This window comes from Patiria miniata, unplaced genomic scaffold (assembly GCF_015706575.1).
Source record: "Patiria miniata isolate m_02_andy unplaced genomic scaffold, ASM1570657v1 HiC_scaffold_5, whole genome shotgun sequence".
NCBI lineage: Eukaryota > Metazoa > Echinodermata > Asteroidea > Valvatida > Asterinidae > Patiria > Patiria miniata.
This window is the reverse complement of record NW_024037072.1, coordinates 21,106,401-21,133,356: the sequence shown is the minus strand read 5'-3', so window position 1 is coordinate 21,133,356 and position 26,956 is coordinate 21,106,401. Positions and strand designations below refer to the sequence as shown.

The 26,956-nt window shown below is 40.6% G+C and overlaps 1 protein-coding gene and 1 non-coding gene across 3 annotated transcripts; both read right to left on the bottom strand.

Moving 5' to 3' along the window:
• Nucleotides 1–383: 383 nt before the first annotated feature.
• Trnad-guc lies at nucleotides 384–455 on the bottom strand. Its single transcript has one exon. It is a non-coding gene; the product is annotated as a tRNA-Asp (tRNA).
• A 13,478-nt stretch (nucleotides 456–13,933) lies between these two features.
• Nucleotides 13,934–24,944, bottom strand: LOC119741546 (alpha-N-acetylgalactosaminide alpha-2,6-sialyltransferase 2-like). 2 transcript variants are annotated; one of them, XM_038217341.1, is made up of 9 exons: nucleotides 23,994–24,944; nucleotides 20,010–20,093; nucleotides 19,506–19,589; nucleotides 18,855–18,987; nucleotides 18,031–18,211; nucleotides 17,175–17,340; nucleotides 16,125–16,242; nucleotides 15,653–15,798; nucleotides 13,934–14,950 (listed from the first exon to the last, which is right to left on the bottom strand). In XM_038217341.1, exons 1-9 carry the CDS (start codon nucleotides 24,233–24,235, stop codon nucleotides 14,665–14,667), a joined length of 1,440 nt encoding a protein of 479 aa, XP_038073269.1. In that variant the 5' UTR covers nucleotides 24,236–24,944; the 3' UTR covers nucleotides 13,934–14,664. The 2 variants fall into 2 exon arrangements, with proteins under 2 accessions (XP_038073269.1, XP_038073270.1); XM_038217342.1 differs by lacking the exon at nucleotides 20,010–20,093.
• Between the last annotated feature and the right edge of the window lie 2,012 nt (nucleotides 24,945–26,956).

Below are 26,956 nucleotides of genomic sequence, written 5' to 3'. Positions count from 1 at the left end.
TAAAATCAAAAATTGGGGAGGGGGGGGGGGGTAACTGCTGGTGAAAAATATAGCACATGTGTACGTGGGCACTCTTTACAACATATTGGGGGGATACCCCCTACTGCCCAATAGATAACAACGTTGAATCTATTATTTTATCAAAATCTTCTTTAGACAATGCACATATACTGAAACGATAGGAGTTGAGTAAAAGAGTAGATACCTCCCTGGCGGGGATTCGAACCATGTCTCATGAGTGACAGTACTGAGAGATACTAACCACTATACTAGCGAGGATAGATGTGAACAGTGAAGAATATTCATCTTTATATCTTCTTTATCTATTAATCTTCTTTATCTATCCATACTGAACGATAGGAGTTGACAAAAAGAGACGATACCTCCCCGGCGGGGAATCGAACCCCGGTCTCCTGAGTGACAGTCAGAGATACTAACCACTATACTACCGAGGATATATATCAATGCTAAAAAAAAGGATATTTATAATTATGTTCTTAATCCCTTGTACTATATTGAATATTAAGAGTTGAATAAAAGAGACTATACGTCCCCGGCGGGGAATTGAACCCCCGTCTCCTGAGTGACAGCCAGAGATACTAACCACTATACAACCGAGGATACATGTCAATGCTGAAAAAAGTATATTTATCATAACGTTCTAACTAACCACTATACTATCGAGGATAGATGTCAACAGTGAAGAATATTCATCTTTATATCTTCTTTATCTGGCGGGGATCCGAACCCCGGTCTCCTGAGTGAATAGTGAAATATTACATCATTATCTCTATGAAAACACTTCAAAACGTATCGCTATTACGCAAAACGTAACGTTGATGATGTAAAATGTGGCAAATTTTGCACCAACAAGGTTTACCACGCCCACTTGTGGTCAACATGCAAATGGAGGTAAAAAAAAACTACATTAGTGTATAACCCTTTAACCGTCGATCGTACGAATTCGTACAATATAAATATACATATCAAAACCTGACTGTGCAATGAAACCCCTTCTCAAAAATACGTCAATGGAGGGCTTTACGACTCCACCCAGCTAGTGGGTGCCGCCCGAAGTGCGGCATCCCGCTATTTTCTTTAAAATATGAGCGTAACATTATTTCCATGTTAAGGCCTTAAAATCCAAGAATTTGTGGGAAAAAACGTTGGTAGTCAAAAATGTGAACTCAGTAAAGGTGCCTGTTCCGACTTGGAGAAAGGGGAAGGATTGCTTTGGATTTTTGGTTTGGGTTGCACACTAACCTCAGTCACTTGTCTGGTATCATTAAAAAAAAACGATTGTTCTGCTTCCGATTATATGGCATTTTAAAATAGGGTAGGTAGGTAGGTAGGTAGGTAGGTAGGTAGGGAATTGTTTTGGCTTTTTTGCGTACGATTATGGAGGTGTCTCCGTGTAGTCAAGGGTAAAAGGTAGTAACTGATGATTTTCGGGGTTTTTTCCTCATCCCCCCCCCCCAAAAAAAAACTTTAGGTACGGGCTGTCAAAATAGGGTAGATAGGGTAACTGGAAGCAGAACTATTATTTTGTTTGCCTTATGTAATAATGTTATAGCGACATGGTCTTGGTGAGGTTATACATTCCTGTAAAATGTGCGTGTAGCGTCAGGCCTACATTAATGTTTCCCGCACGTTTTGAGGAAAGTTGTTGGAGCGCAGTAATAATGTTTTTTAAGACCATGTCGCCATAACATTTTTGCGAAATATCACGACAACAGACATTATTTGATGTTTAAGCATCAATGTCAACTTATAACGTAATGAACACATCTCACAAACGTTTTCTATTAATGTATAAGGAAGGTGTAGTTAAAACGTTTCTAAAACCATTATGTCGCCATAACATTATTGCAAAATATGACAACTTTAGACATAACATGTACACCACGCTATTAACACAACGTTTTAGCTGGGTATTTCAAAAATATGCCTGCCCACAGTGATAGGTAGTTACCACCGCAGTACGAACTTCGTGATTATTGACGCATCCGTGTAAATTCGAGAGAAAAAAATGTATAATGGCACGTAAACTTACCAAAATGTAAATTAGTGCTGCTGTAACTAAAAGTGTCAGAGGAGCCACCCAACGTGAATGATTAGTGATCGGCAATGGAGTCCGAATGCGGGAACCTTGCACAACACGAGTGATTTCCTTTTTGGCTGGAGACATTGTGCCAAATAGCAGCAGTGGCCGGTTGAGGACTCGGAGTGAAGGTAGAACTAGCGGAGTTCGGATGACAAATAAAATTGTGTAGAATTCCGATGCGCGGCGCTTGACTTACGTTGATAATATTTGAAGAAATCAATAGTGAGATTTAAACAGCTGCATGGTTTATACTACACTTTTAATTTCAGGCTTAAACAAAAAAATCAAAGGCTTCACAAAGCATCTTGTTATGATGTTTATTCAGATTTGACAAAACGTACTTTAGACAACAGGTGTTTCGTCAGTTCAATAACAGCTGCAAGTGCACGTGATGTAAAACGAAAAGCTAGATTCGACATTGAGTCTTGTTCTAAAGCATTTTATGATTGTAGTGGCGGTGGTGGTGTTGGTGACAGTGGTGATGGTGGGGATGGGGATGATGATGATGATGATTGAAAAGAAGGAGGCGGTCACACCGGTGATGGGCTGATGATGATGATTGTAACGCAATTCTGCTGCCTTGTTTGCATAAACCCTTCACTCTCAAGTGGTCATTGACGCTTTCCACGCAAATGTACTTGTGGAATATAACTAGGTTTAATCTGAAATTAACCACAGATCAAATAACAATTTGTAAGTATGTTTTCATGACAATAAACAATACACATACATAACATAACCATGTGAGGAGTAAATTATTCAGTTAATTTAGTGTCGAACAGATATAATAACAAAATCAGGAATATGACAGCATTACAAATCCCCATGTGTTATTCCCCCAAACATGTGTGCCCCTCAGAGTCCCAATCCTAACAATGATTGCATGCAAAATAGTCATGAAACCAAAGACTCACGACTTTGTTGAGCACAGGTCAACTACAGCAAACTAGCAGAAAAGACGTCAGGTCAAACTGCCTTGAATGTCGCTTTCTTAGTTATTAATTAAACAAAGAACTTAGGCAGATTATCTTTCCCAAATACGTTGAACTTGATGCAGAAAGCCCACATGATACCATGCACCTAGCGTATGTCTGTGTCCTGACTCTACAGCACGAAACTATTGCATCATGCATAACATAAACCAGACTAAGACCTCGTGGGCGACACAGAGATTATTGACCTCCACGGAAGACATTTCGGTGCAACATGGTAAAATGAATGTCCAAATAATCCTTACGGAAAGCATGTGTTACAATGATGATGAAATACTGATTCCAAAACATGTATTTATATTGAAGACATGAAGCTGGAAAGGATCAGACTTGACTTGCTAATTTCTAGAAGAATATGACTCCAATATATTCTAGGTTGGACTGGCCGCAGAGAATGTGTTTTTTCATAAAAGCCTACACTATTGTTGTTAGCCTTTGTAAAAAAAAAATATAAGATTAGCCTGGGACCCAGAAACACCAATACCAGTAACTTGGATAAAGTATATGAAAGGAAGAAGAAAACTTGTCCAACAACGACAACCACAAATTTCAGACAAATTTAACTGTGCTTGATTTATAATAGACTGAACATTTTAGGAGACGTTATTGTTTGGTTTTAATATCAGGAAGGTTTTGACCTTAAAGCTGCGCCCAGTCGGACGACCATTACCTACTGACTAATGAGAGTTCCATCGCAATGATCGTGCCTGTGGACTTTTTAAAGGGAATGTACAAATTAACATTTGCTTTTACTGCAATTTTCAGAAATATTTGGAGGATTAGTATGTTATAGCAAATATTGTTACACTGACTTGTTTCACGTTTTGGGTTCGCAGATGCTGGAAAACCAAGAAAACCAATCATATTCTTGTAGTTTGGTTCCCTGACGCCACTTAGGATGAACTGGAGCAATTTATAGACTTTGGGGAATTTTGTGATCATGAGAATCAGTTTAGCAGGCTTGTAGTCTTCACAGGTGTGTAATCAATTGCAAATAAAACGCAGACGGACTAAATATGAAAAACTAGGAGCACTTTTTGAGAAGAAAAAAAGCCAGTTTTCTTCAACGCTGGTCGGCCGACCAGCGTTGAAATACACTTTTTCTTGAAAATGTCAGCACACCAGGAGCCGCAACTATAAAGGATGCTTCCTGTCATTCCCTAACAATCCAGTGAGATATTTCGTGATAATTTGATCATTTCGTTTTTAGATGTTTGCAAATGTTGTATAGGCTTCCCTTTAATACTGCTTTGTGATTAGTCAACACTATCCCCAATAGCAGTGCAAACACGTGGCGCTTTGCGCATGAACGTTCGACCGCTTCGCACTATTAGAAATGGCCTAGCCTATGCATATTGCATATTAGTAATGGTGTGAGGAAATAATTTATACGACGGCATTTTGTAGAGCCATTTCAGAGGTACGCCCCATTAATGCACAAAGCATTTTTTTTATATTAAGTTACGGTTTAACTCTTTTGAAGCATGAATTTTAACTCGTTATAAGGAGTCGGGTTGTGGGGTGTCGATCTTCTCATTGGTTGATTGGCAGTTTATCATCGTTAAAACAAAGCAGTTTATCATCGTTAAAACAAACCAGCCAATGCCTACATGGGTTCCAGGGTTGCCTCTTCTTTCTTAGCCCTTTATGTGTGCTGCCCAACCGGTTCTATAAACGTTGGAGCAAACCGCTGGCCAAAATGGAAGGAAAATCAGTTGACGCTCCGGTGTGGAGGTCGATACTGAACTCGTCCATGGAGAAGCTGCACGGGAAACCCTCGGCCTAAACATTATGTTCACAATTAAGCCACATACACGTGATACAAATTTCACACGTCAGTGACAAGGCATCCGGGGGTTAGGTGGTGGTGGGGTGGAGGGTGTTGCGGGGTATTACCTACCCCCCCCCATATTTTCACGAGTGCACATTTTTACCAATGATGTGCCCAACGGGTGTCGCTAAAGAGGGGTTGGAGTGTGGCACTCACATTATTTGTTCAGTTTTGTCGGCTGTTTCGTCTTCCTGTCTACAAAATTGTCGGCAATTGCCGGCATGAAGAGCGTCACCAATTGTCTGATATTGTCCATTGTCGTTTGCTTTGAACAGCGCCCCGCCCCCTATGGTTGCAGACCAGTAAATAAACTGCCAATATAGCCCATGGTGCATGGGGTTGTTAAGTGGACGAAAGAGGTTTTAGGGTTATTGTGTTTAAATGGTGATACTCTTTGAATGGACGGTGAGCATTCCAGTATTTTTTTCATCTAAAAGTAGCTTGTGAAATGGTTTTCCAGTCATTATTATGTTTAGTGCTACATATTTATTTAAAATATGAAATATATTTTTGCGGGTTTGGGTTCCGCTCTTTTGTTTTACTCAACCTGTATCTGAAAGCTGGATCTTGCCATGATATAAATGTGTAAACAGTGACCTCTGGTGACTTTTGAGGGGTCAATTAATTTTGGATACTCAATTTGCCGCTATTTATTATATCTAATATTCCAAATGCCACTTTTTCATGACCCAAGTCTAAATAGTGCAAAAGAAGTGTATTTATTCTATACAGCATGTCGTGAATTCAGGCACAATGGACAATTTTGTCATGACCTCTGATCTCCCTTTCTATTTTTCGAAGGGCAGACGCATGAGTGCCATCCACTTCTTTATTTACTCAGATAATTTATCACGTCATGTTGACATATCGCCGAGAGTAAGGCAACTTAATCACATATTATTGTATCGCTAAGTCGACTTACCGAAGTCGACTTGACGACTTGTCCAGATGCATTATCTCACCAAGTCGACTTACCGAAGTCGACTTGATGACTTGTCCAGATGCATTATCTCTCCAAGTCGACTTCCATAAGTCGACATGACGACTTGTCCAGAGGCATTATTTCGTCAAGTCGACTTTCCGAGGTCGAGATGACGACTTGTCCAGATGTATTATCTCGCCAAGTTGACTTCTCGAAGTCGAGATGACGACTTGTCCAGATGAAATATCTCGCTAAGTCGACTTCCTGAAGTCGAGATGACAACTTGTGGAGATAAATTATCTCGCCAAGTCGACTTACGATGAGGAGATGATGACATGCAAAAATCTCGTTCTGTATGGATATCCCGTTGTTGAAGCACTGTCGTGGATTCTTTCTTGTTCGTCGGTGCATTTGAGGTTTTCCCCACCCGTTCTTATATGAACAATTAACTGGCAGAGGAACAGGAAATAAACTGTAGGGTATTGATTTGATCTGGGTCCAAGTTGATTTGTGGTGTTTTTTTTCAACTTGTTTTAAATTACTCCTCCAAGCTTCGTAGGAAATCACACCTTTACCTTGTTTTCCCCTATTTTATCCCGTTGAAAAGTAATTCACTTCACGTTAAACATTAACAATCATAAATTCACAAAAATGTCTTTATTGACAGGTTGCCTAAAAATGACACTTACAAATTCAAGATTTGCTTTAAATCATATTGAGATCATATTTAAGATAAAACGACTCTCACGGCTTAAATTGGAATATCGGAAAATTAGCAAAACTCTTGTCTGATATATTACGAGAAATGATTTGATAAAAGCTCTTATTGCCAACATTAAATCTGGGCTCTGAAGACAAAGACAAATTTGTGTTAATTTCAAGATTTTAAATGGGGAGCGCCGGGGGGGGGGGGGCATTTGTTGCAGGACATTATATTCTTTTAATTTTGAAAAAGCACGTATATAATTATACCAACAATAACCTTTCAAATTCCCAAAACTATACAATCATGCGTTGCATGTTCGTCAAGCTTAACAGCTTCTCCATAGATGATAATACCCAAATGCTTTGCATCAAAGCAACAATACCTTTTCAATGAAAACAACTCTAATGACATCATTAATCATCCGTCTTTGTGCCGCTTCATGTGTGGAAAGGAAATAGACGAGCAGACGTTTTGCATTTTTTATGAACATCAACAAAAGAGACACAACCATTAGTTGCCTCTGCACGCCGCATTTTGATCAAATTTTCAGTCTCGTCGGGTATTAGTTTCTAGGAATGCTATTTAATAATTAAGAAAAATCAAGTCCGTTTGCGAAAATAATTTACACGTTTCAAAATGTACCACAAACGTATTGACACTCAACTTTCCTTTAGTTCTAATTTTACATGTCTTTGTGTGTGTTTATTCGACTAAACCACAGATGTCCCCGGTTCGATGCCCCATGAGTTTGTAAGCTGGAAAAACACAATCTACAAAAAAAAAAGATTTCGTCGATTTTTTTGGTTTGTTGTTTTATATTGTGATAACATCATAATGATGTAAATAATAGTTGATGACTTATTTTGAGGTAAAATTAAATGTTCTTGTGGCAATAAAAAAGACAAGTCAAGCCTAGCCAAGCTTTTCCCAAATCATAAAAAAAATATATTACACTGGTGCCGAATGGTTATTCAATTAAGGCCTTTGCATGCATCTGTGTACACAATAGCCCATTCGTGTGACGTTACGGGGTAATCCTGTACAATAGTACTGCCCAGCGCCCCTACTCCGACACCCCGAGAAATTATAATGGTATTATACGCCTTTCCCCAAAATACGGACAGAACCTGCTGGGTTAGGGGGTATTCGTACATCCCGTAACATATTGTTAATAATCGTCAGATTTGAACAGCGACCGCTTTGAAAGTATGGTACGAGTCCCCCCCCCCCCCCCCCCCCCCCCCCCCCCCCCCCCCCCCCATTGATTTTAAGGAGCCAAGTGTCCGGACAAAAAAACCCTGTCTACATTTCAGCATTAATTTGCTGATGAAACCCACCCCCTCCACAAAAATTCCTGGTTCCGCCCCCGATTGTTGTTGTGCATATACGGCAATTATTATCGTCTACAAGGTGATTCAAAATGCAATCAAATTTGATACACAACTTTGATACAATGAAGTATGTCTAATAAGAGCATGTTCTTTCACTCATCTGAAAAAAAAGCAGTTACTGATATTGATCTATGCCAACAGAAGTTATGCATGTTTTACTTAAAGAACCCATTTTTATAGCTGTGCTTGGAGTGCCATTGAGCGTAGTGATAATACACACAAGCATTCATTAACATGAGATATTAATAATTGAAATCAAGACCATTGTTTTTGCTGTCAGTTGTAATGGTTTGCATATGAGGAACAAGACAACTCTTTTTCTTCTGAAATGTTGTAAGCGATGTAAAAATCCTTTGCAAGTTTTCGTTCATTCATCGAGGTGGGAAAACGTCCATGTTTCATAATACTCAATGTGTATTAACCAGTTCGTAGAATTATCAGAGGTGGACAGCCGAGCTTTTGTGATCTTTTTATTCAAATAGACATAACGTGAGATTTGAAGGTTTGCATGGTGGAAAGATATTAAGACAAGAAAAGTTTGCGGTAGCACCATGTGAATAACATTCTCCTGACGACGGGCAGAGCATACTGCTCGAAACGTTGAGTCCCTCGGTTCTTTTCAGAATCACACATACTCACAAAAGAGATTTATTCACATGGTGCTACCGCAAACCTATCTTGTTTTAGACATAACGCGGGAATAAAGTCTGCAAATGACGTGAAATTTTCAAAGTTAAAAGTCAATAAGATGTACTCTATCATTTTTTTCATAATGAAATTGAGCACGCCCAATATTTTTTAATATTTTCAAATTCAGTCATTTTCTTGTTTTGACTCCCCTGCAAGGAGAAGCCGGTAGAAAGCCTTGCGAATCGGTATCGGCTGAGCACCGCATGCATGGTTGTATACACGGTAGCCTCATCAGTAACCTGTACTCTGAAACCGACCACTCGCATGGCGGTTTGCATCATGTCCTATTAGCCAATATATTCGGCTTTTCCAAAAACAGAGACTGACAACAACATTCCAAAGGGAAAACGTTCCTTTTGCGCAACTCACAGGCAGATGTGATAAAAGTATAATATTGTCGAATTAGCCGGTTATGCTGTAAAATATGACCGGCGTTTGCATGGTGATAAAGGAAGGATATTAAAAAATATACTGACATATATTTACAGTTATAATTCTTTTTCATTTCTTGAAAAAAAGGTAAAACATACTGGTACTATCAGTGGCGTAACTGGGTTGTGCCCCCCCCCCCCCACAACGAATGCCCGTGCCATACCCCCCCCCCCCCCCCGGCCCGGCGCTCCCCGTTTAAAATCTTGAAATGAACAAAAATGTGTCATTTGCCTTCAGTGCCCCATTAAAAATTGTGTGCACCCATGTGCCCCCCCCCCCTCCACCCAGCCACCGGAATTAAACCTCACGCCACTGACTGTTAATACCAATGAACAAAAAAGTACTCTCTTTTAACGTCTTCCACCTGGTGTCTTTCGTCAAGGAGGAAAGTATAATTAACTTATTAATAGGGAAATTGTTTAGGTTCTTGGGAATTTGAATTACATGTTTGACAACATTTCATTCTTCCCGAGGGATTTTCTCAGCCTTAACGATTTAGGTCGATTTGTGATCTAAAATCGCTTGTAATTTCATACTTCATGACATCAGAATAACGTCGCAGTAATATTGAGCCCGATGTCTCATTCAAAAGTGAACAACTTCTATATTGCTAGGAACAGGACTTTATTATAATGTGATGATCACAGTGTGATTTTAGTGTGCTAAGGCTAGCTAATGTCCTTTATAAAACATTGACTTAGTGTTGACAATAAGAGTTTTTATAGTGATATCTTTATCAAATCATTTCTCGTAATATATCAGACAAGAGTTTTGCTAAATTTCCGATATTCCAATTTAAGCCATGAGAGTCGTTTTATCTTAAATAATGATCTCAATATGATTAAAAGCAAATCTTGAATTTGTTAGTGTCATTTAAGATACAAATTTTATGCAACCTGTCAATAAAGACATTTTTGGGAATTTATGATTGTTAATGTTTAACGTGAAATGAATTACTTTTCAGCGGGATAAATAGGGGTAAACAAGGTAGAGGAGTGATTTCCTATACGAAGCTTGGGGGAGTAATTTAAAACAAGTTGAAAATAAAAAAACATTTGACCCAGATCAAATCAATACCCTACAGTTTATCTCTTGTTCCTCTGCCAGTTTATTGTTCATATAAGAACGGGTGGGGAAAACCTCAAATGAACCGACGAACAAGAAAGAATCCACGACAGTGCTTCATCATCTCCATATCGTAAGTCGACTTGGCAAGATAATTCATCTGCACAAGACGTCATCTCGACTTCGCGAAGTCAACTTGGCGAGATAATGCATCTGGACAAGTCACCAAGTCGACTTCGGTAAGTCGACTTGGTGAGATAATACATCTGGACAAGTCGTCAAGTCGATCTTCGGTAAGTCGACTGGGCGATATGTGATTAAGTCGCCTTACTCTCGGCGATATGTCAACATGACGTGATCAATTATCTGAGTAACTAAAGATGTGGATGGCACTCATGGAGCGCCGTAATCTTGAAACATCAGAGTGTAATAAGTACAATACACTTAGGGTGTTGAGCAGAACGCGCCCATCACTACCTGCTCTCTCATCCAGCTATTGGATCATTTACATGTGCAAGATTTGTTAACACGTATGCAAATGAGGAATAGTCTGGCCCCTCAGTGGCGTAGCCAGGAATTTTTCAGTGGGGGGGGGGGGGGGGGGGGGGGGCGGCGCTGGGGGCTGGAACATTTCATGGGGGGGGGGCGTCAATCGCTTCTCAAAAGTGGGGGGGGGACATACCTTGATCAGAACTGATGTGAGCGCGAAGCCCTTTACGGCGTGGGGGTTCGGGGCCCGCTTAAGGGCCCCGAAAAAAAATTGGATTCTAAATGTTCTGTGGTGTGATCTGAAGCAATTTCTTACCACTTTCCTCCATGCTTTCACTAATATTTTCTTAGCAAAAGATAATTATTTGAACATCGTTTTCGAGGTTGGAGTCATTGAATCAGCTATCGGTATTCTGAGCTATAGGCGTGGGGTTCGGGGCCCGCTTAAGGGCCCCCCAAAAAATTGGATTCTCGATGCTCTGTGGTGTGATCTGAGGCAATTTCTTACCACTTTAACCAATAATTATCTTAGCACAAAAGATAATAATTTAAACATAATTTTCGAGGTTTTCTCAGCTAAAGGCATACGAAAATTTTGTGAACATTGTTTTTGAGGTTGGAGTCATTGAATCAGCTACCAGAATTCTGAGCTATAGGCGTGGGGTTCGGGGCCCGCTTTAGGGCCGCGAATTCTAAATGCTCTGTGGTGCTATCTGAGGCAATTTCTGACCACTTTAACCAATATTTTCTAAGCAAAAGATACATTGTAGTACATAATAGGGCCCTGTAAATGAGACACGAGTTCAAAAATCGGGGGGGGGGGGACATTTGATATTGTGTCCCCCACCCTTCAAAAAGTGGGGGGGGGGACCAGTCCCCCTGTCCCCCAGGATTGACACCCATGGCGTCATGTAGATCAATGATAATTTTTTTAGAAACTCAAAATCTCAAGGGGGGGGGGGGGGGCGACAAGGTTTCATGGGGGGGGCGGTCGCCCCCCCCCCCCCCACGCACCCCCCCCCCACGCCTTTTCAGGTTTGGGTCGTGCACAAACAAAATTGGAGTTTTGACCGCACTGCTTTCCCGCACTGAAATTGCCGTCAAAATTCCCCTTACATTTGAAGCACGTTTCTTGGTAAAGGCGTATCCAGGAGTGGGGGCTCCCCCGCCCACCAACAAATTCCCAGCGCCTACCCGGTGCCACCCCCCCCCCCGGAAAAGGACTCCAAACTTGCTCCTCGCCAGAAAAGCATCATTATGAAGAGAGAGCCCTCGATGTTAATTATTGCATAATGATCGTAGATGATCTGAGTAAACATAAGTTGTTGACCAGTAAATAAACCGTCAAAGACCCCAGTGATAAAATCGCACACTTCCGAAATTCGGGGGGGGGGAATTCTCACAGCTCTCCAAGGTGTTTGATACACACATCAATTAAAGCTTATTTCATCATCTTTCATTTTCTGTTCAATGTTTGAGGGATTAACCGTTAACCAATGACTTTTGGGGAGCAAAATCAAAAGATAATCGTCCCTAAAAGTAGTCCTGTAGCCCATCTCCATTTTGAAAAATGATGCCTGCGCTCCATTGCAAAAACAGAGCAATTTAACTTAAGGCTCATTTTCATCCAAACTTTTACAAAAATACGAGCGCGCAGTCCCGTTCACGGCTTCCAACTTTCCAACTTTCCAAAGTTCATGGCCCAAAATTATTATTATTCTGGTTTATTAAAACATTGTGTTTGCAGCCAGGGGCTAAATTGCAACAATGCGTACAATAAAAAATGATAAATAAATATATAGAAATACAAATTTACTAAAAAAATTACCATCTTACATACAAATATCAGAAAACAGTAGGCCTACATGAATAAAAATTATTATAGACTTGCACATCAGAATATTTAAGCGCCCTCTTTCAGAAAATAGCACAAGTCGATTAAAAAGGGAGTATTATATACTGTTCTAATGTCATGGCATGCAAATCGTGATTCGGCCGGCGTCGCGTAGGCAATACTTGGACCTATTTTCTGGCCCGTATGGGAGGATGGTCAGCCCCCTCAATTGGCTGTAAGCAAGCACAAAATAATTCCCAAGAAACAATGTAATCGCATCCAATTCTTTCTAATCACCACATTAACTAGATTGTAATGCACCGGTACCTCTTAAAAGGCTCTATGGTTTGTGCACAAACATGTATGCACGTCCCGAAAGGCTTCATTGCGTAGAACAAGTTGACCCTCTATTCAGGGTGTTTCAAAAAAAGGAAACCCAACTTCAAAGAATGAGTATGGACAGACGATACGTTTACTGGCTATAAAACTGGTATCATCTGAAAGCGTAATCTCCATGCTTTTCAATGATACCGTGTTTAGGTTTTCTGAGTCATGCATCACTGAGCAATATTGTCTTGAAAACTGGATGCAAAAATGCAGTTGGTTCACTTTCCGCATAAAAAAAAACACTGGGCAAGGTGTGCCTATTGTTACGGAAATGTCTGTAAAATGGCTTGAATGTTAATCCTCGGGAAAAAAGCACATTGTTTTGAACGTGGCTTGGTCACAACGAGAAATTCATGACAAACAATAAAATCCAATTTTGAAACCAACCCGACTTGTTTTTTGGTTTCTTTTTATGCACTCGTGTCTTCTTCAATTTTGCATCAAAATCGCATGACAGTGGCGCTCAGTGATGCATGACCCTGGAAATGTAAACATGGTATCATTGAAAAGCATAGAGATTACGCTTTCAGATGATACCAGTTTTATAGCCAGTAAAAAAATAGTCTGTTCATACTGGTTCTTCAAATTTGGGTTTCCTTTTTTATTAAAACACCCTGTAGAGTTTCCTACATTATTACGCTTTTTAACGAAAAAAAAACATTTAGGGAAGATACATTTGCAAACATCAAAAAAGAAAATGATCCAATTATCAGGAGATACCTGACTAGATTGTCAGATTTTTGAGATTATGAAGACAATTTATTTTATTATTTTGCTTAGAATATACTTTTGCTCTTAAAACGTTTAATTGTTCTGAAAAGTGGAGAACCCTGTATATTTATCTCCATGTTTGTTCCATTTAATTCTAGAAAAAGAATTGTATCATTACGCATGACATCACATGTAAATTATTGTTGCAAGGCTGCTTTCTTACATTTGGTAAATTCCGTCGTGTATGTTTTGTTTTATTTTCCGAGCCTTACGGCGTGGGGCCACAGGACCAGGGGCCCGCTTTAAGGCCCCGGAAATGTTGGATTCTGGATGCACTGTGATGAAATATACTGGTAGTATACTGAAACTTATAAAACCAAAAAGGATGTTTTTTGGTTTAAATTAAAACAAATGGTTCCACTGGAATTTCTGTTCATAAATATATTCACATAGTTCTAACTCACCTAACGATGTGGCTCTCGATATATTTGCAGTGTTATTTTGTTTGTTACAGGGAATGGCAAATATAAAAGACTAAAAGACTAAATGTATCTTTATGTTTATGATCGGTAGATGGCAAGTTTGGGGCTACAGGCAAGGATTTATTGGTCTACAGAATTGTTTTATGAGGAAAAACTTGCAGAGGGTAAAACATGAATTTTATTTTTATTACAACGAAACTACACTGGAATTGGCGTAATGCATGAGTGGTTTCAATTAAAGCCCGTCCCACTCCTATTTAGGTTGCTTGGGGATGTGAGTGAACCTTGCTATTTGTTAATGCTGAGTACAGAATGCTTGCAACGTCAATGAAACTTTTAAATGAAAAGAAAAACCTTCAGGGAAATGGTATGAACATTTGCCCCTATTTGGGAAGGAAACACAGGCGTTGCAAATCATGGTGGGTACGTGCATCTCGTGCTCAAGGGTCGAGCACACGCGGAAGTGCCGGGTCACTAAGTATACAAAATGAGTGCTCAAAGAAATAGAGATATTAAGAGCGAACATAGGCAACCTGCATATACGACGCCAAAGTCTGTACTGCACTCTTGCTACATATTCCACAATCCACAATTTTCCACGATCCCACGCAAGGAGTTTGTGTCATCATCACGAGTTGCTCCCAGTGGTAAAGAACTCCTTCACGTCCCGCTTGTACCAACTGATGATTCCCGCCCGGTCCAGACCCTTTAAAATGGCCACCTCGGTGTCGATGTCGTGGGCGTGTTTGTTCATACCGACGCGCTGATACTTGCCGTCGGTATAATACAGGGAGTACTTGACGGTGTAACCCATTCCGTAGACGCTGACTTGGTCGCAGCCAGAGTGAAAGGCAGCCAGGAGCATTATGCCACCCGTGGTGGGACGGTAGGACTTTATGGGGGAGTTCACCCATCTGGAAAACACAAGAATAAGAGGCAAGACGTAAACTGGATTGTCACTTGTCTTTAAGATAAAATTCAAACGCTGTGTGAACTCGGCTTTATGAAGTTTCGTTTTATTTTATTTCATTTCATTTATTACTTTCTCAGGTAAATATCAAACAGAAAAATTTTAAAAAGAAGAGATGCACAATTTTCACAGAAAAAAAAATCAAAAAGCGCCTTTCAAAATTTACAATATAATAATTATATCTACAGACAAAACAAACAATACAAGCCCAGCATCCCTGACGGATTGGCTATAAATAAACTTAATTACTATCAAGTATAGCTCTCCTGCTGGTGCTTTAAAAAACTTAAAAGATGAAAACAAAACCAGGTGCTGCTTCATTTTGCATCTATTTTCGTTGAATTGCCATGGGAAAAGTAGCCGAATACAAGACATGTCAAATTCGAACGTAACCCAGAAGTATTTCATACTACGGCTCTCAACACGGTGTCGGACTTCTCTACACGGATCGAGAGTTCTCAACCCACCTCCCTAGAAGGGACTCGTGTCAGTGTTTTTCTGATTTCGGGCCCATTCATTCGGGACGTGTCACGTCGAAGGCTAAATTATTTTGTGAACTTCTAGCACCATCGAAATTATATACGAAGAACGCACGAGAAACCAAGTGTGGAATTGAAATTAAGCTAACATTCTCATTTGAACTTACATCTTATTGATGTATCTTATGAAGTCTGGATGCAGGATTCTAACATCTTGAGCGGCGGCTTTAAGCTTTGGATCCTTGCCTCGCACAACTGAAGTGATGTATTTGTAGTCGTTGTCCCGGCACGGCACGAATACGTAAATTATTCCCTGAATTTCGTGAAGGAAAGCAAACAAAAGTCTTCTTCTTTTTTTTTAACTGTTTTTGGTGAATTTGAAAAGCGCAACAACGATTTAGATGATAACTGACATTTTCCCCTGTTATTTCATGTTTAAGAATGAATCCCTGATTATAGCTCTGCAAGTATCACAAAATCGCCCAGGATAAAAATCGCCAAGTATGGATAATATATCATTGAATAAACTGAAGCCATTTTGATCAATGCAAGCCTGTTAATACGACCTTAGCATCATTGCATGCATTTGTGAAAGAGCAGTTCAGGACAGCTGAACAAACATGCTACAATCGCTCCTACCTTATCTTTTGGGACGTCCGCTGCATTGGTAGCGCGTAGAGATCGGTCATAGAAAATGTAATGTGTTGTGCGACTCCCAACATCCCTTTCATGGTTTCGTCTAATAGCCTTGTTAACACTGGATGCAAAATTAATACAATTCAATACAGTGTATCAGAAAAAGAAGGTTTATAATTCAGCGTCACATTACTAATGTATTGGCATCCAATAATCTCTTTTGTGGAAAAGGCACCTGATAATTTATCAAGTCGCCAAAGAATACATGTGCATTTTACAGTCATTTTGACGGATTTTCAGTTGCATTGAGCTGATGAAGAATGCTTTCACCTACCAAGAGGTGTCACCTCTATCAATCCTTGACCTTTTCCATTCAGTCGGAATAGATAAATAACCAATGAAAGCAAGTGAACGATAACAAAGGAATTCCCTTTTCAAGCTATTTGAATAGGTTATGAGTCGCGGTCCTATCATGCCGGGACTGTGACTGACTATGTACATGTAATGGACTTGTTTATGCATGTACCACGACTACAACACGTACGGTTGCAGACCAGTAAATAAACTTCCATAAACCCCAATGGTAAATGCTCCCACTTCAGAAATTCGGGGAAAATACTCACAACTCAATTTTTTGGGGGTCAACTGATGACTTTTAGGAGAAATTTCCATCCGAAGATGATCACCCCTGAAAATAGTCCTGAAGCCCATCGCCATTTTGAAAAACGATGCCTACACTCCATTGCAAAATAGAGCGCTTTAAGGGCCCCAATTTCATCCAAATTGAACGGAACTACAAGCTCACAGTCCTGTGCACGGCTTCCACCCATATTTTTTACAAACCCTCAAGTTCATGGCCCACAGCATGCTCAAATACTGAAGATTTTGAGGGGATGCAAATCGTGATTTGGCCGGCGTAGGCAATTTCGGACCGATTTACTGGTCTGCAACCGTAGGGGCAAGTGTCAACCGGTTGCAAGTTTGACTGTTCTCCAGTTAAATAATACATTTCATATTTTCATTTTAAATTTCGAAACTGTGGATGGGCCTTACCGGAAGACCATGTGATGGTTGTCAATCTCTGCACCTTTCCGGGATCCTTTGAGTATGCCGCCATTACCGACGACTGCACAGGACAGACATTCAGGCCGGGGATGGTCGTTTGAAAATTCGAATATGGAATTTTTTGGTGGAAAGATTTTGAGCGTAGACAGATAGACTAATGGTACAAGAAAAGGAAGAAGGAAAGCTAAAATTTAACCTGCGGTCATGGAGGTTTACATGACGTTCAGGGAGCTTTAAGTCATTTTGTGTGTGAAAGATATTTGTCAATAAGTAGTTCCATTAATGGTTAGAGAGTTCGGACATGAACACACACAAACAGAAAATCAAGCTCCAAAACCATTACAATGCGCCGTGAAAATCGGCATATCTTTACCAGTATGCATAATAATGGTCAGTTTTGAAGAGCGTCCTCATTTGGAAGATGGGTACCAGCGCCCCCCCCCCCCCCCCCGCTTTTTACGGAGTCTAAGTGTCAGGAGAAAAAAAAAACACTTGTCAACATTTCGGTGCGGATGTGCAAGTGCGCCCCCCCCCCCCCCCGACATCAAAAGCTGATTACGTCACTGCAAGATCAGTGGTATTCAAAATGGTCAGCTTGGCATTAGAAATGTTCATTTGATTTGTAGACGTTGGACTCGGTAAACGCAAGATAAATACTTTGGCGCAAAATCCGCGGAATTGGGTACAAACTGAAAATCCCGCGTGTCAGCCTGGGCAGGACTGCCAAGCCGTCTTTATAACAGGAAAACGCCGTAATTCAAGTTGATGGGGTCCTTCTTAACACGATCCCTTGTTTTCTGGAAATACTGCGTCGTGTCCATACATGGCGAATTTGAAGCCTTACCTTCATAGCCCGACTGATTCGCCCTGTATTTGTAACCGAATGGCATGTAATAGGGGCTCAGTCTTTCGTACTCGGACTCGTTTAGTAGTTCACTGTTCGTTAGCAAGTGAATCTCTGGGTGGAATATTGTACGGCCCCTCCCATTGTTGGACATTCTCCGCTGAATTGAGGTCGGGCATTTCTGTAAAACACAAGTCAAGGGAAAGCAAAGTAAAGCCAGTGAATCAAAGAAGATATACAGACAAATACTTTTGCAAAGGGATATGCCACCATTTGTTACGCGAAGTGAGCCGTTGAAATATCGACAAGCTGCATATAAGCGACCACAGAATTGCTTTGTGGAATGTAACATTATTCTGTGCAGCATTTTTATTTCATTCTTCACAGTGACAGTTAATATTCTTAAAACAATGGAGAGGCAGAAACTGAAGCAACGAGATATCCCTAAAAAAAAATATTTTCCTAAAACAAAGCCTCAAAATGGAGCATGGGTTCCATCAGTATATACTGTATGCGTAATGTTTGGTCAGAAGCAGGTGGTCGTGACTGGTCCAATAACATCAATTCCATCCCATCAAAATTAAAGATCCAGAAAGGGCTTTTGGATAAAACTCATGGTAGAGTATTTCGACCCCACCAATTAACAAAAATAATAATCTATGAATTCCCGCAAAAAAAAAAAAAAGCTTAGGAATAGGGCTGAGGGGTAAACACCACCAATTAACCGGGTATGGTGTACACAACGTGAGGGGAGCTATGATCACATGAGCTCTCCCGTGGCACATGCACCACGGTCGCGCGCAATTAAGCTTGCTTTGTCTCACCGATGGAACATAGCCTGGATTTTTCCTGAATTCAAGCTCCTGTCCTTCTCCTCCTTTGAAGGTGACAAATTCCCCGGACTCAAGGAAGGTTTCCCAGAAGAAACGATTTGTGTAATTGTCAGCAGCCCAGGGTCTGGTAACATGACCAAAAGAAAACATTATTGAGTTAACAACAGGATCAGATAAGACTCATTTTGCTGTACCCTGACACCATTTCTAAAGCACCAAGTGCGGCAAGAGGAACAGTCTAGGCCCTAGACGTCAATGATCAAAAGCGATAGAAGCGATGTTCTGTAGCGCCCTTGCATGATTGCTTTTTGACGTTCCCTCATTAACGTCTTGGTCATTTCGTAGCACTGGAGGCGTGGCCATTTTAACAAAACGGTATGTTCCCATTTGCCGCAGTATAATCGCGGGGTATCACTGCGTTGCATAATTAGCGATGATGCTTGCTCACTGCACGTATAGAGCGAATGTTTACAGTCGTCGGGCGAGCCATTAAATCTCGATCGCTGATTGGTTCCCTATGGGGGGATGATGCTGTGTCACGTACTGCACGTGTATAGCACGTTTGTTTAAAACCGTCTGGCGAGCATTTCTCGATCGCTCATTGGTTCCCTAAAGCACCGAGTGCTGCAAGGCTAAACTTACTGAAGTGCCTGATTAGTCGGTGGTGTCGGTGTGACAGAATGGTTGCAGGTCAAGCCAGTGCAATTGGGACCTCGCATCATCATGCTGTCGAGAAAAAAAATTAAAGAAAAAGGGTTCATAATTATTATAGGCTAAACACCATTGCTGGATACGAAATGGCAGAGACGTTAGTGCGAGTAAGTCTGAGTATCATCCTTTAGGGAGAAAAGAAAGAAAACGTTAAACCGCTTATACGAAATTGCCGAGACGTTAGTGCGAGTTAGTCTGAGTATCACCCGTTATCCACGGAGCCAAGTCTCCTGTATAACGTCTGAGCATGCAGATTTATGCGATCTCGCGCCTCAGCCAATCGGAGTCGACTTTACTAAATCGTGACGTCTTTCACTTCAAAATCAGTACTTAAACTGTGATTGGTCAATAACATAATGCATAATTTAAAAAAAATGACAAATGTTCCGGTATCTTCTCGCATTAATGCATACAATAAGATGAGGCTAAACTTACTGAAGTGCATGATTAGTCGGTGGTGACGGTTTGACAGAATGATTGCAGGTCAAGCCAGTGCAATTGCGACCTCGCGTCGTCATGCTGTCGAGAAAAAATTAAAAGAACAAGGGTTCATAATTATTATAGGCTAAACACCATTGCTGTGAATTGGCAGGTGGGTGATGGTTAGTTTTGGGATATTTAATTGGCTGTTAGACCATGTTAGTACGGGGAGACATTTAAATGTTACAGCCTCATTCCTCTTGGGGAGGAGAGAATGGTTTAAGAATGTGTACCAATGACATTAGAACTCAAGAGTTTGTTTTTGTGTGAAGTTTCCTCGTGTACCTGTTTGTACCTCTACCCGTACTAATGAAACAGTGGCTATCAAGAGGGGGGCAGGGGGCACCTTGACCCCCCCCCCCCTCCCCCTCCCCCGGGCGGATTGTTTTTGTGAAAGATATTTTTTTTTCAGTAAGTATTTCCATATACTTTAGAGAGTTTTGACATCTACCCAAAGAAAAGTGCCCGGAGTAAAAAAAAAACATTTTTACATTTCGGCGCGGATGTGCGGTCCCCCCCCCCCCCCCACATCAAAAGCTGGACACGCTACTGTACTGAAACAACTCGAAACAACTGAGATAATATTCAAGCATGTTAATTTCTTCAATTTCGTTATTTCTGCAGCTGAATAATACAGGCTACCACAACCATTAAGCAACTGGACGCAACGCAAGGGATCATCCGGAATACAATTGAAAATTGAAAATATTATCAAAACGAAACGGGAATAAAGCAATGATAATCATGCATGCATTGACGGTTCGCTGAAAGAAAAAGAAACACATAGAAACAACCACTGATAATCGACTGTCTCTTTCACTTTGCAACAAAAGACGAAAAGTGTCAACGGTTGCTGTACATCCTGTGAATGCTTCACGTGATTAATTCATGACTCGTTTTCGAATTGTATAGATGTCAGTTTGTTTAGAATTATTATAAATATACGGTTATCGTTGCTATGTTTGCTATTTTCTTCTGTTAAAAAAAATAGAAAAGGGTATCATTCTTGAACCGATGGTGTTTCTAAAAAAATCCCAATAATTAACCCTCCTAGTCGTCTGAACGTCACAAGGCTTCGAATTCTGCAAACCATTTTTGCCCAGAATTTACCCAACCTTCTGTGGAGTGTGGATATTCGACTACAAACCCCTGAACAATTCTTTTGTGTGGTATGCAGCTCACGTATGCGATGGATTCGATAGCGCTTCATTTATTTGCATTTATATTCTGTAAACGATTAATGTGATTAATTCATGACTCGTTTTCGATTTGTAAATGTCAATGTATTTAAAATAATTTTAAATATACGGGTATCGTTGCTACTTTTGTTATTTTCTTATGTTAAAAAAATAGAAAAAGGCTATTATTCTTGAACTAACGGAGCTTCTATAAATCCCAATAATTAACCCTCCTAGTCGTCTGCACTACAGGCTTCAAATTTTGCAAACTATACATACTGAAATTTGTTTCATTGTGGAGTCACATGTCCTTGTTCTCGTGTACTTAAATTTTACAATGTGAAAATCTACTTTCAAAACCCTCACTATTTTAACCAGAATTAATTTCCTGGGCTGAAATTCGGCCTTAATATATCCCTAATACATAAAATACTTCAATTTGCGATGGATCAACACACCTTGGAAATTCTTACTTTTTTTTTAAAGTAAAATCCATAGTACATTGTATCTATGTCGTGATAACCTTGTGGAGACGCATTCACCTATAGCAAATTGCCCTGTGGAGACGTATACAATATTTTGTTCCCTAATCCCTAGTAGTAGTATACCCATGTCTCCACGCCCACACTTAGCTTATGGGGTACCACTATTCTTTGACCCTGACCCCCTTGTTTTGTTCTCTTTTGTCCCCTTGGAAATCTTAAAATATAGCCTATGGGGTGCTTCAATGTCTAAAGACAGACTTGCGGGGTACCATTGTCCCTGCCAATATGTCAGAGCAGGGTACCGTATATCAAATCACCTTTGCCCAGAGTTTACCCAACCTTCGATGTGGAGTGTGAATATTCCACTACAAACCCCTGCAGAATTCTTTTGTGTGGTATACCTGTATATCGGTACAGCACGTATATGCGAAGGACTCCATCGCGCTTCATTGCATGCTCTCCGCAGTGTGTTGTTGTTTTGGGGTTTTTGGTAGTGACTGGTTCAGTGGGTTTATTTTTATATGCATTAGACAAATATTTTATGATGTGGGGCCATTGCAAACTCACCCGTTCATAGACGTGGCAGCCATTGTGAAAATAATGAGAGAGTGCAACTAGCACTTTTATTTACATGTAAGTAGGGCCTAACGCCTGTCACGCGATCGTTTCCTTGCGCCTCTGATGCGACCACAATGCGCGTGCAAATTATAGCCAGAAAATTCAGGCACCGCACAGTCAGGCCTTGGTTTTCAATTAAGGAAATAGACATCTATTTCATCTAAACAAATATCTTGGAGCAGGTAGTAAATATGGCACTGCACTTGAAATACAACTACGTTTGCCATTCAATGTCACAACTGAGTGCACTCACTATACCTGTAACTAAGTTTTGGAGACGATAACAGTTTTTGAGACTTGGTCCTCAAATTAGAATTGTTCATCAAAGTGGTTCAACTAAAAGCAGGATGGTAAGAGACTTTGTGGTTATAAGTTTGGATTTTCCAATGCAAGAACTTCACAAACGCATCCAAAATCTCAAAATATTGTGCAGATATGCCAAATAATTATAAACAGCTTTCCACATTATGGCCATTAATACCCTCGCCCACTCCGAGCATGAAAACAGTTCCTGCTTGGACTACAGGTTATGTAGTCCAAATGAGAAGATTAGAGACACGTGGACACATATCCCCGCTTCCTATAGTGTGAAGTCGATATTCAGAGCAGATGTAAAATCATTTCACGATCACTAAGTCAATGTTTGGCTACATTTTAAGTGCCGGATCTTTGTAACCCTTCAGGTGAGTTTTAGGGGCGGTTATGAGGTGTTAACTGGTAAATCGTATGTAGGACTTTGCACCAGAACTGTTTAGTTGTGTTCTTTTAAAGTCCCTATAGATAAGACTACTTGCAAGAAGGGGCGGATCTAGGATTTTTTGTAGGGGGGGGGGGTTCCCTCAGCAAATGAATGCTGAAAAATAAAGGGTTTTTCGTACCATGCTTTCAATGGGAGCACTGTTCAAATCCGACGATCGTGAAAATATATAACCTATTACAGAATAGAGTACAGATACCCCTATAAGGAGTTACCCCAGCTGGCTCAGTCCGAATGTTGTGCACAGGCGGACATTATTACCGGTATAACTGTCGTAATTTCTTTGGCACCCGCAAGTTGGCACCAAATGGCCACCACTTACTTTTAAAAAGGGCACTTGTTCAGAAACAAAGGGCACTTGTTATAAAAAGTCACTCTTTACAAAATATTGGGGGTAAGCGCTGGTGAAAAAAGGGCATTTAAATAGAAAAGGGCAGTCTTAACAAAATATTGGGGGGGGGGAATACCCCCCTTACCCCCTCCCTCCCGCTACGCCTATGTATTAGCATTATAAATCCTGAAGCATAATGCAACTGCTACTATAAATGAATACTTTGAGATAAGAGTATGATTGGTTGGACAAACGCTATGCACAGAAATGAAAGAAAATGTGTACATATCTCCTCAAGGACGAGGAATCGAGTACTTTTGCAAAATCTCAGACATTTTTAGCAAATCAATTTTCCAAATTTTAAATTCTTACCCATTTATACACGACTATATATATTCAAAACTCAAATAATCAGACCGCCAGAAAATGAGGTCCTCAATTGCATCCTGGCGAATTGGACACCAGTTATACCACTGCTTACAGGCATATACATGTAAAACGTTTTTTGGTGACATCTCTTGAGTGGTTTTGAACTTCATATAAACGCCTAGTATACCTATATTTACCCACCTTCTGTTCCCAGTGTAAAGGTGACGTGTTGCCGTGGATTTAACGAATAAACTGTTTCCAGTATAAAGGTGATGTGTTGCCGTAGATTTAACAACTACACTGGAAGCAAATAAGTACATCGAAGCTACGAAGAAAACGATGTAGGCCGTGATCAACCGGTTGATCAAGCTTTGGTTGCACCGTGGAATGAACGGTATTGACCGTGTAATAAGGCTCCGAGATTGCCGGTGACGTCGGCTCATTGTTGAAACGGGAATACGGTATATAGCTGAAGCGTAGTTAAGTCTGCTTCTTTAGTAAATATTGAGCAAAATTCAATCAACAGGTTCCGTGTTCTTGTAATTATCTTGCGTCCGTAATCAAAGTCGTTTCTTTATGGGCAGTGATTTCGCCGAACTCCTTTCACAGGGTAATTATCCACACCATTTTTAACGACGGTCTTCTGCTGGTATCACAATACATATCGTGTTGACAGCTAGGTTTGCCGACATGATTGGCCCATCATATCATTTCCAAATGAACGCCTTCTGTTCTAGATCACCCATCATCACATCCAAATGCTATGTGAAGAGACAAGATACACAGTGTAGACAACTGAACTCGTACTTCCACGGCCACCGCTGGTTTGGTATTATTGCAGAGACTACCACGGCCAAGTTTATCTTTGTCCTGAGGTTGTACACATCCGGTTGGTATTTTAGCGTGTAACATGCATTGAAAATAAATGTACATCGACCAATGCAATCCGAGTTGCCCACCTTTTTTTTTATCATACTTCATGAGCTTGCCTTCAGTGTATGGTTGTGGTATTCTATTCCTTCCTCCATGTTCACACAATGCACCCATTTTTTTACAGTCGTGTATGTGACGGTTCGTCAGACATGGAATCATTCTAATAATATGTCTATACTATACCCGGACCGTCACCGGAGAATAAAGGGTCACAGTGAAATTGCCTACAAGTCTGGATCGGAACAAAAGAGCCAACAATACAATAGAAATAAACTGGCCCCAAGTCCTCACACTTTCCGCCACAAGAGAGATATTTACATACTGACTAGTATCTCTCACATCTGTGGTGTGCCAAGTCATGGAACACATAATTCACGACCAGTGATGAAGCACTTGGAACATCATAAAATTTTCAGTGTTGTCGTCGAGTACTTTTTCCGAGTACCGAGTACTGCCGAGTACTTAGGTTGCCGAGTACGAGTGCGAGTACTTGTACCTCCGAGTACAAGTGCAGGTCTCCGAGAACGAGTACTTATAAGCAGACAAATTAAAAATCACAAACAACACAGAAAATTTGTGTGTCTACGCCTCAGCCAGAAGGTTTTTATTCCAAAAATGTCGGGTACCGAAATTTGGGCAGCCGACCCATCATCCATGTAGCACACTATTATTATTGTCAATATTCACATTTTGGGCACCACAAAGGCCCAGAGCACCAATAGCTCATCCGAATTAAAAATGTGAAGTAAAATTTGCTATCCAAGTTGTTTGTTCAGAGGCTGAGACAAAAGTGACTGGCCAGCAACTTTTCCATCCCGCCTAAACTTTCTTCTTCTAGAATGTAAAGAACCAACCCTACGTCTCATTGGCCCATAGCCAGGCCTTGCCAAGTGTCACAGAACAAGAATTCTTATTGGTTGGTTGCCCCTCCAAGCCTTCTCAGCAATTGGTTAAAATTCGTGGCTGTTGATTGGCTCTTCTCCTGTTTACAGGATCTCACTTTTGTCACAAATTTGTCAATAGGTTTTCATGTACAAAGTTCTTCATACGAAAGTACAGTATGAAATGCATTCACAGTGATCGAGATGTGTGTGCATGGAGTAAGCCTACATTTTGCACAACACAAAAAATATAACCAACAGGAGAAGATCAATGGAAATTTTGCTGCTTATAAATAATTTGATCCTTTAGTGATAAAATTGATTGTGGTTGCGGACCAGTAAATCGGTCCGAAATTGCCTACGCCGGCCAAATCACGATTTGCATGCCCTCAAAATCTTCAGTATTTGAGCATACTGTGGGCCATGAACTGGAGGGTTTGTAAAAGATATGGGTGGAAGCCGTGCACATGACTGTGAGCTTGTAGTTCCGTTCAATTTGGATAAAATTGGGGCCCTAAAAGCGCTCTATTTTGCAATGGAGTGTAGGCTCGTTTTTCAAAATGGCGATGGGCTTCAGGACTATTTTAAGAGGTGATCATCTTCGGATGGAAATTTCTCCTAAAAGTCATATGTTGACCCCCCGTAAATTGAAAAGAAAATGAAAAATGATGAAATAAGCTTTAATTTTTCTCGAACACCTTGGAGAGTTGTGAGTATTTTTCCCGAATTGCTGAAGTGGAAGCATTTATCATTGGGGTCAATGGAAGTTTATTTACTGGTCTGCAACCTTGTACTTCCGAATACGAGTTAGCCTTGGTCAAGGCGTTCGTCATTATTCGTCCATTATGCGGTAAACGATCGGCGGCATCCTCGCTATGCGCACTAAATACAGCGCAAACAACGACCTTATACTGCCACTATTTTATGCAAATCATTTGGATCTGATCGAACGCCTTGGTCCAATCGTCCGCAAAAGCTTATCTTTTTCTTCATTTTGCGCTAGATTTCCAGCGCACGCTCTCATTATGCGAATACAGATAAGACTTTGAGTAGGTGGGGCTAATATGTGGAGTGTCCAATCACGCCTTGGTAAATCTCGACGTCATCGAATCATTTTTCAGCTACATGTATTCGCCCTTTTGCGGACGTGTCAGATACCACATTTTTTTTTGTATTGGCGCTGTGCCATTGTCAGTGGGCTTTAATACGGTATTACTATTAGTCTAGACGTTGTTATTTTCGTGTTCAGTCCCACACTACACAAAACAAAAGAGCTGACCCGCAGTGCACGTTGCACGAACGTCTTGCTGCATCTTTCGCATAACTGGAAGAAATGTGAGAGTTTGCTTC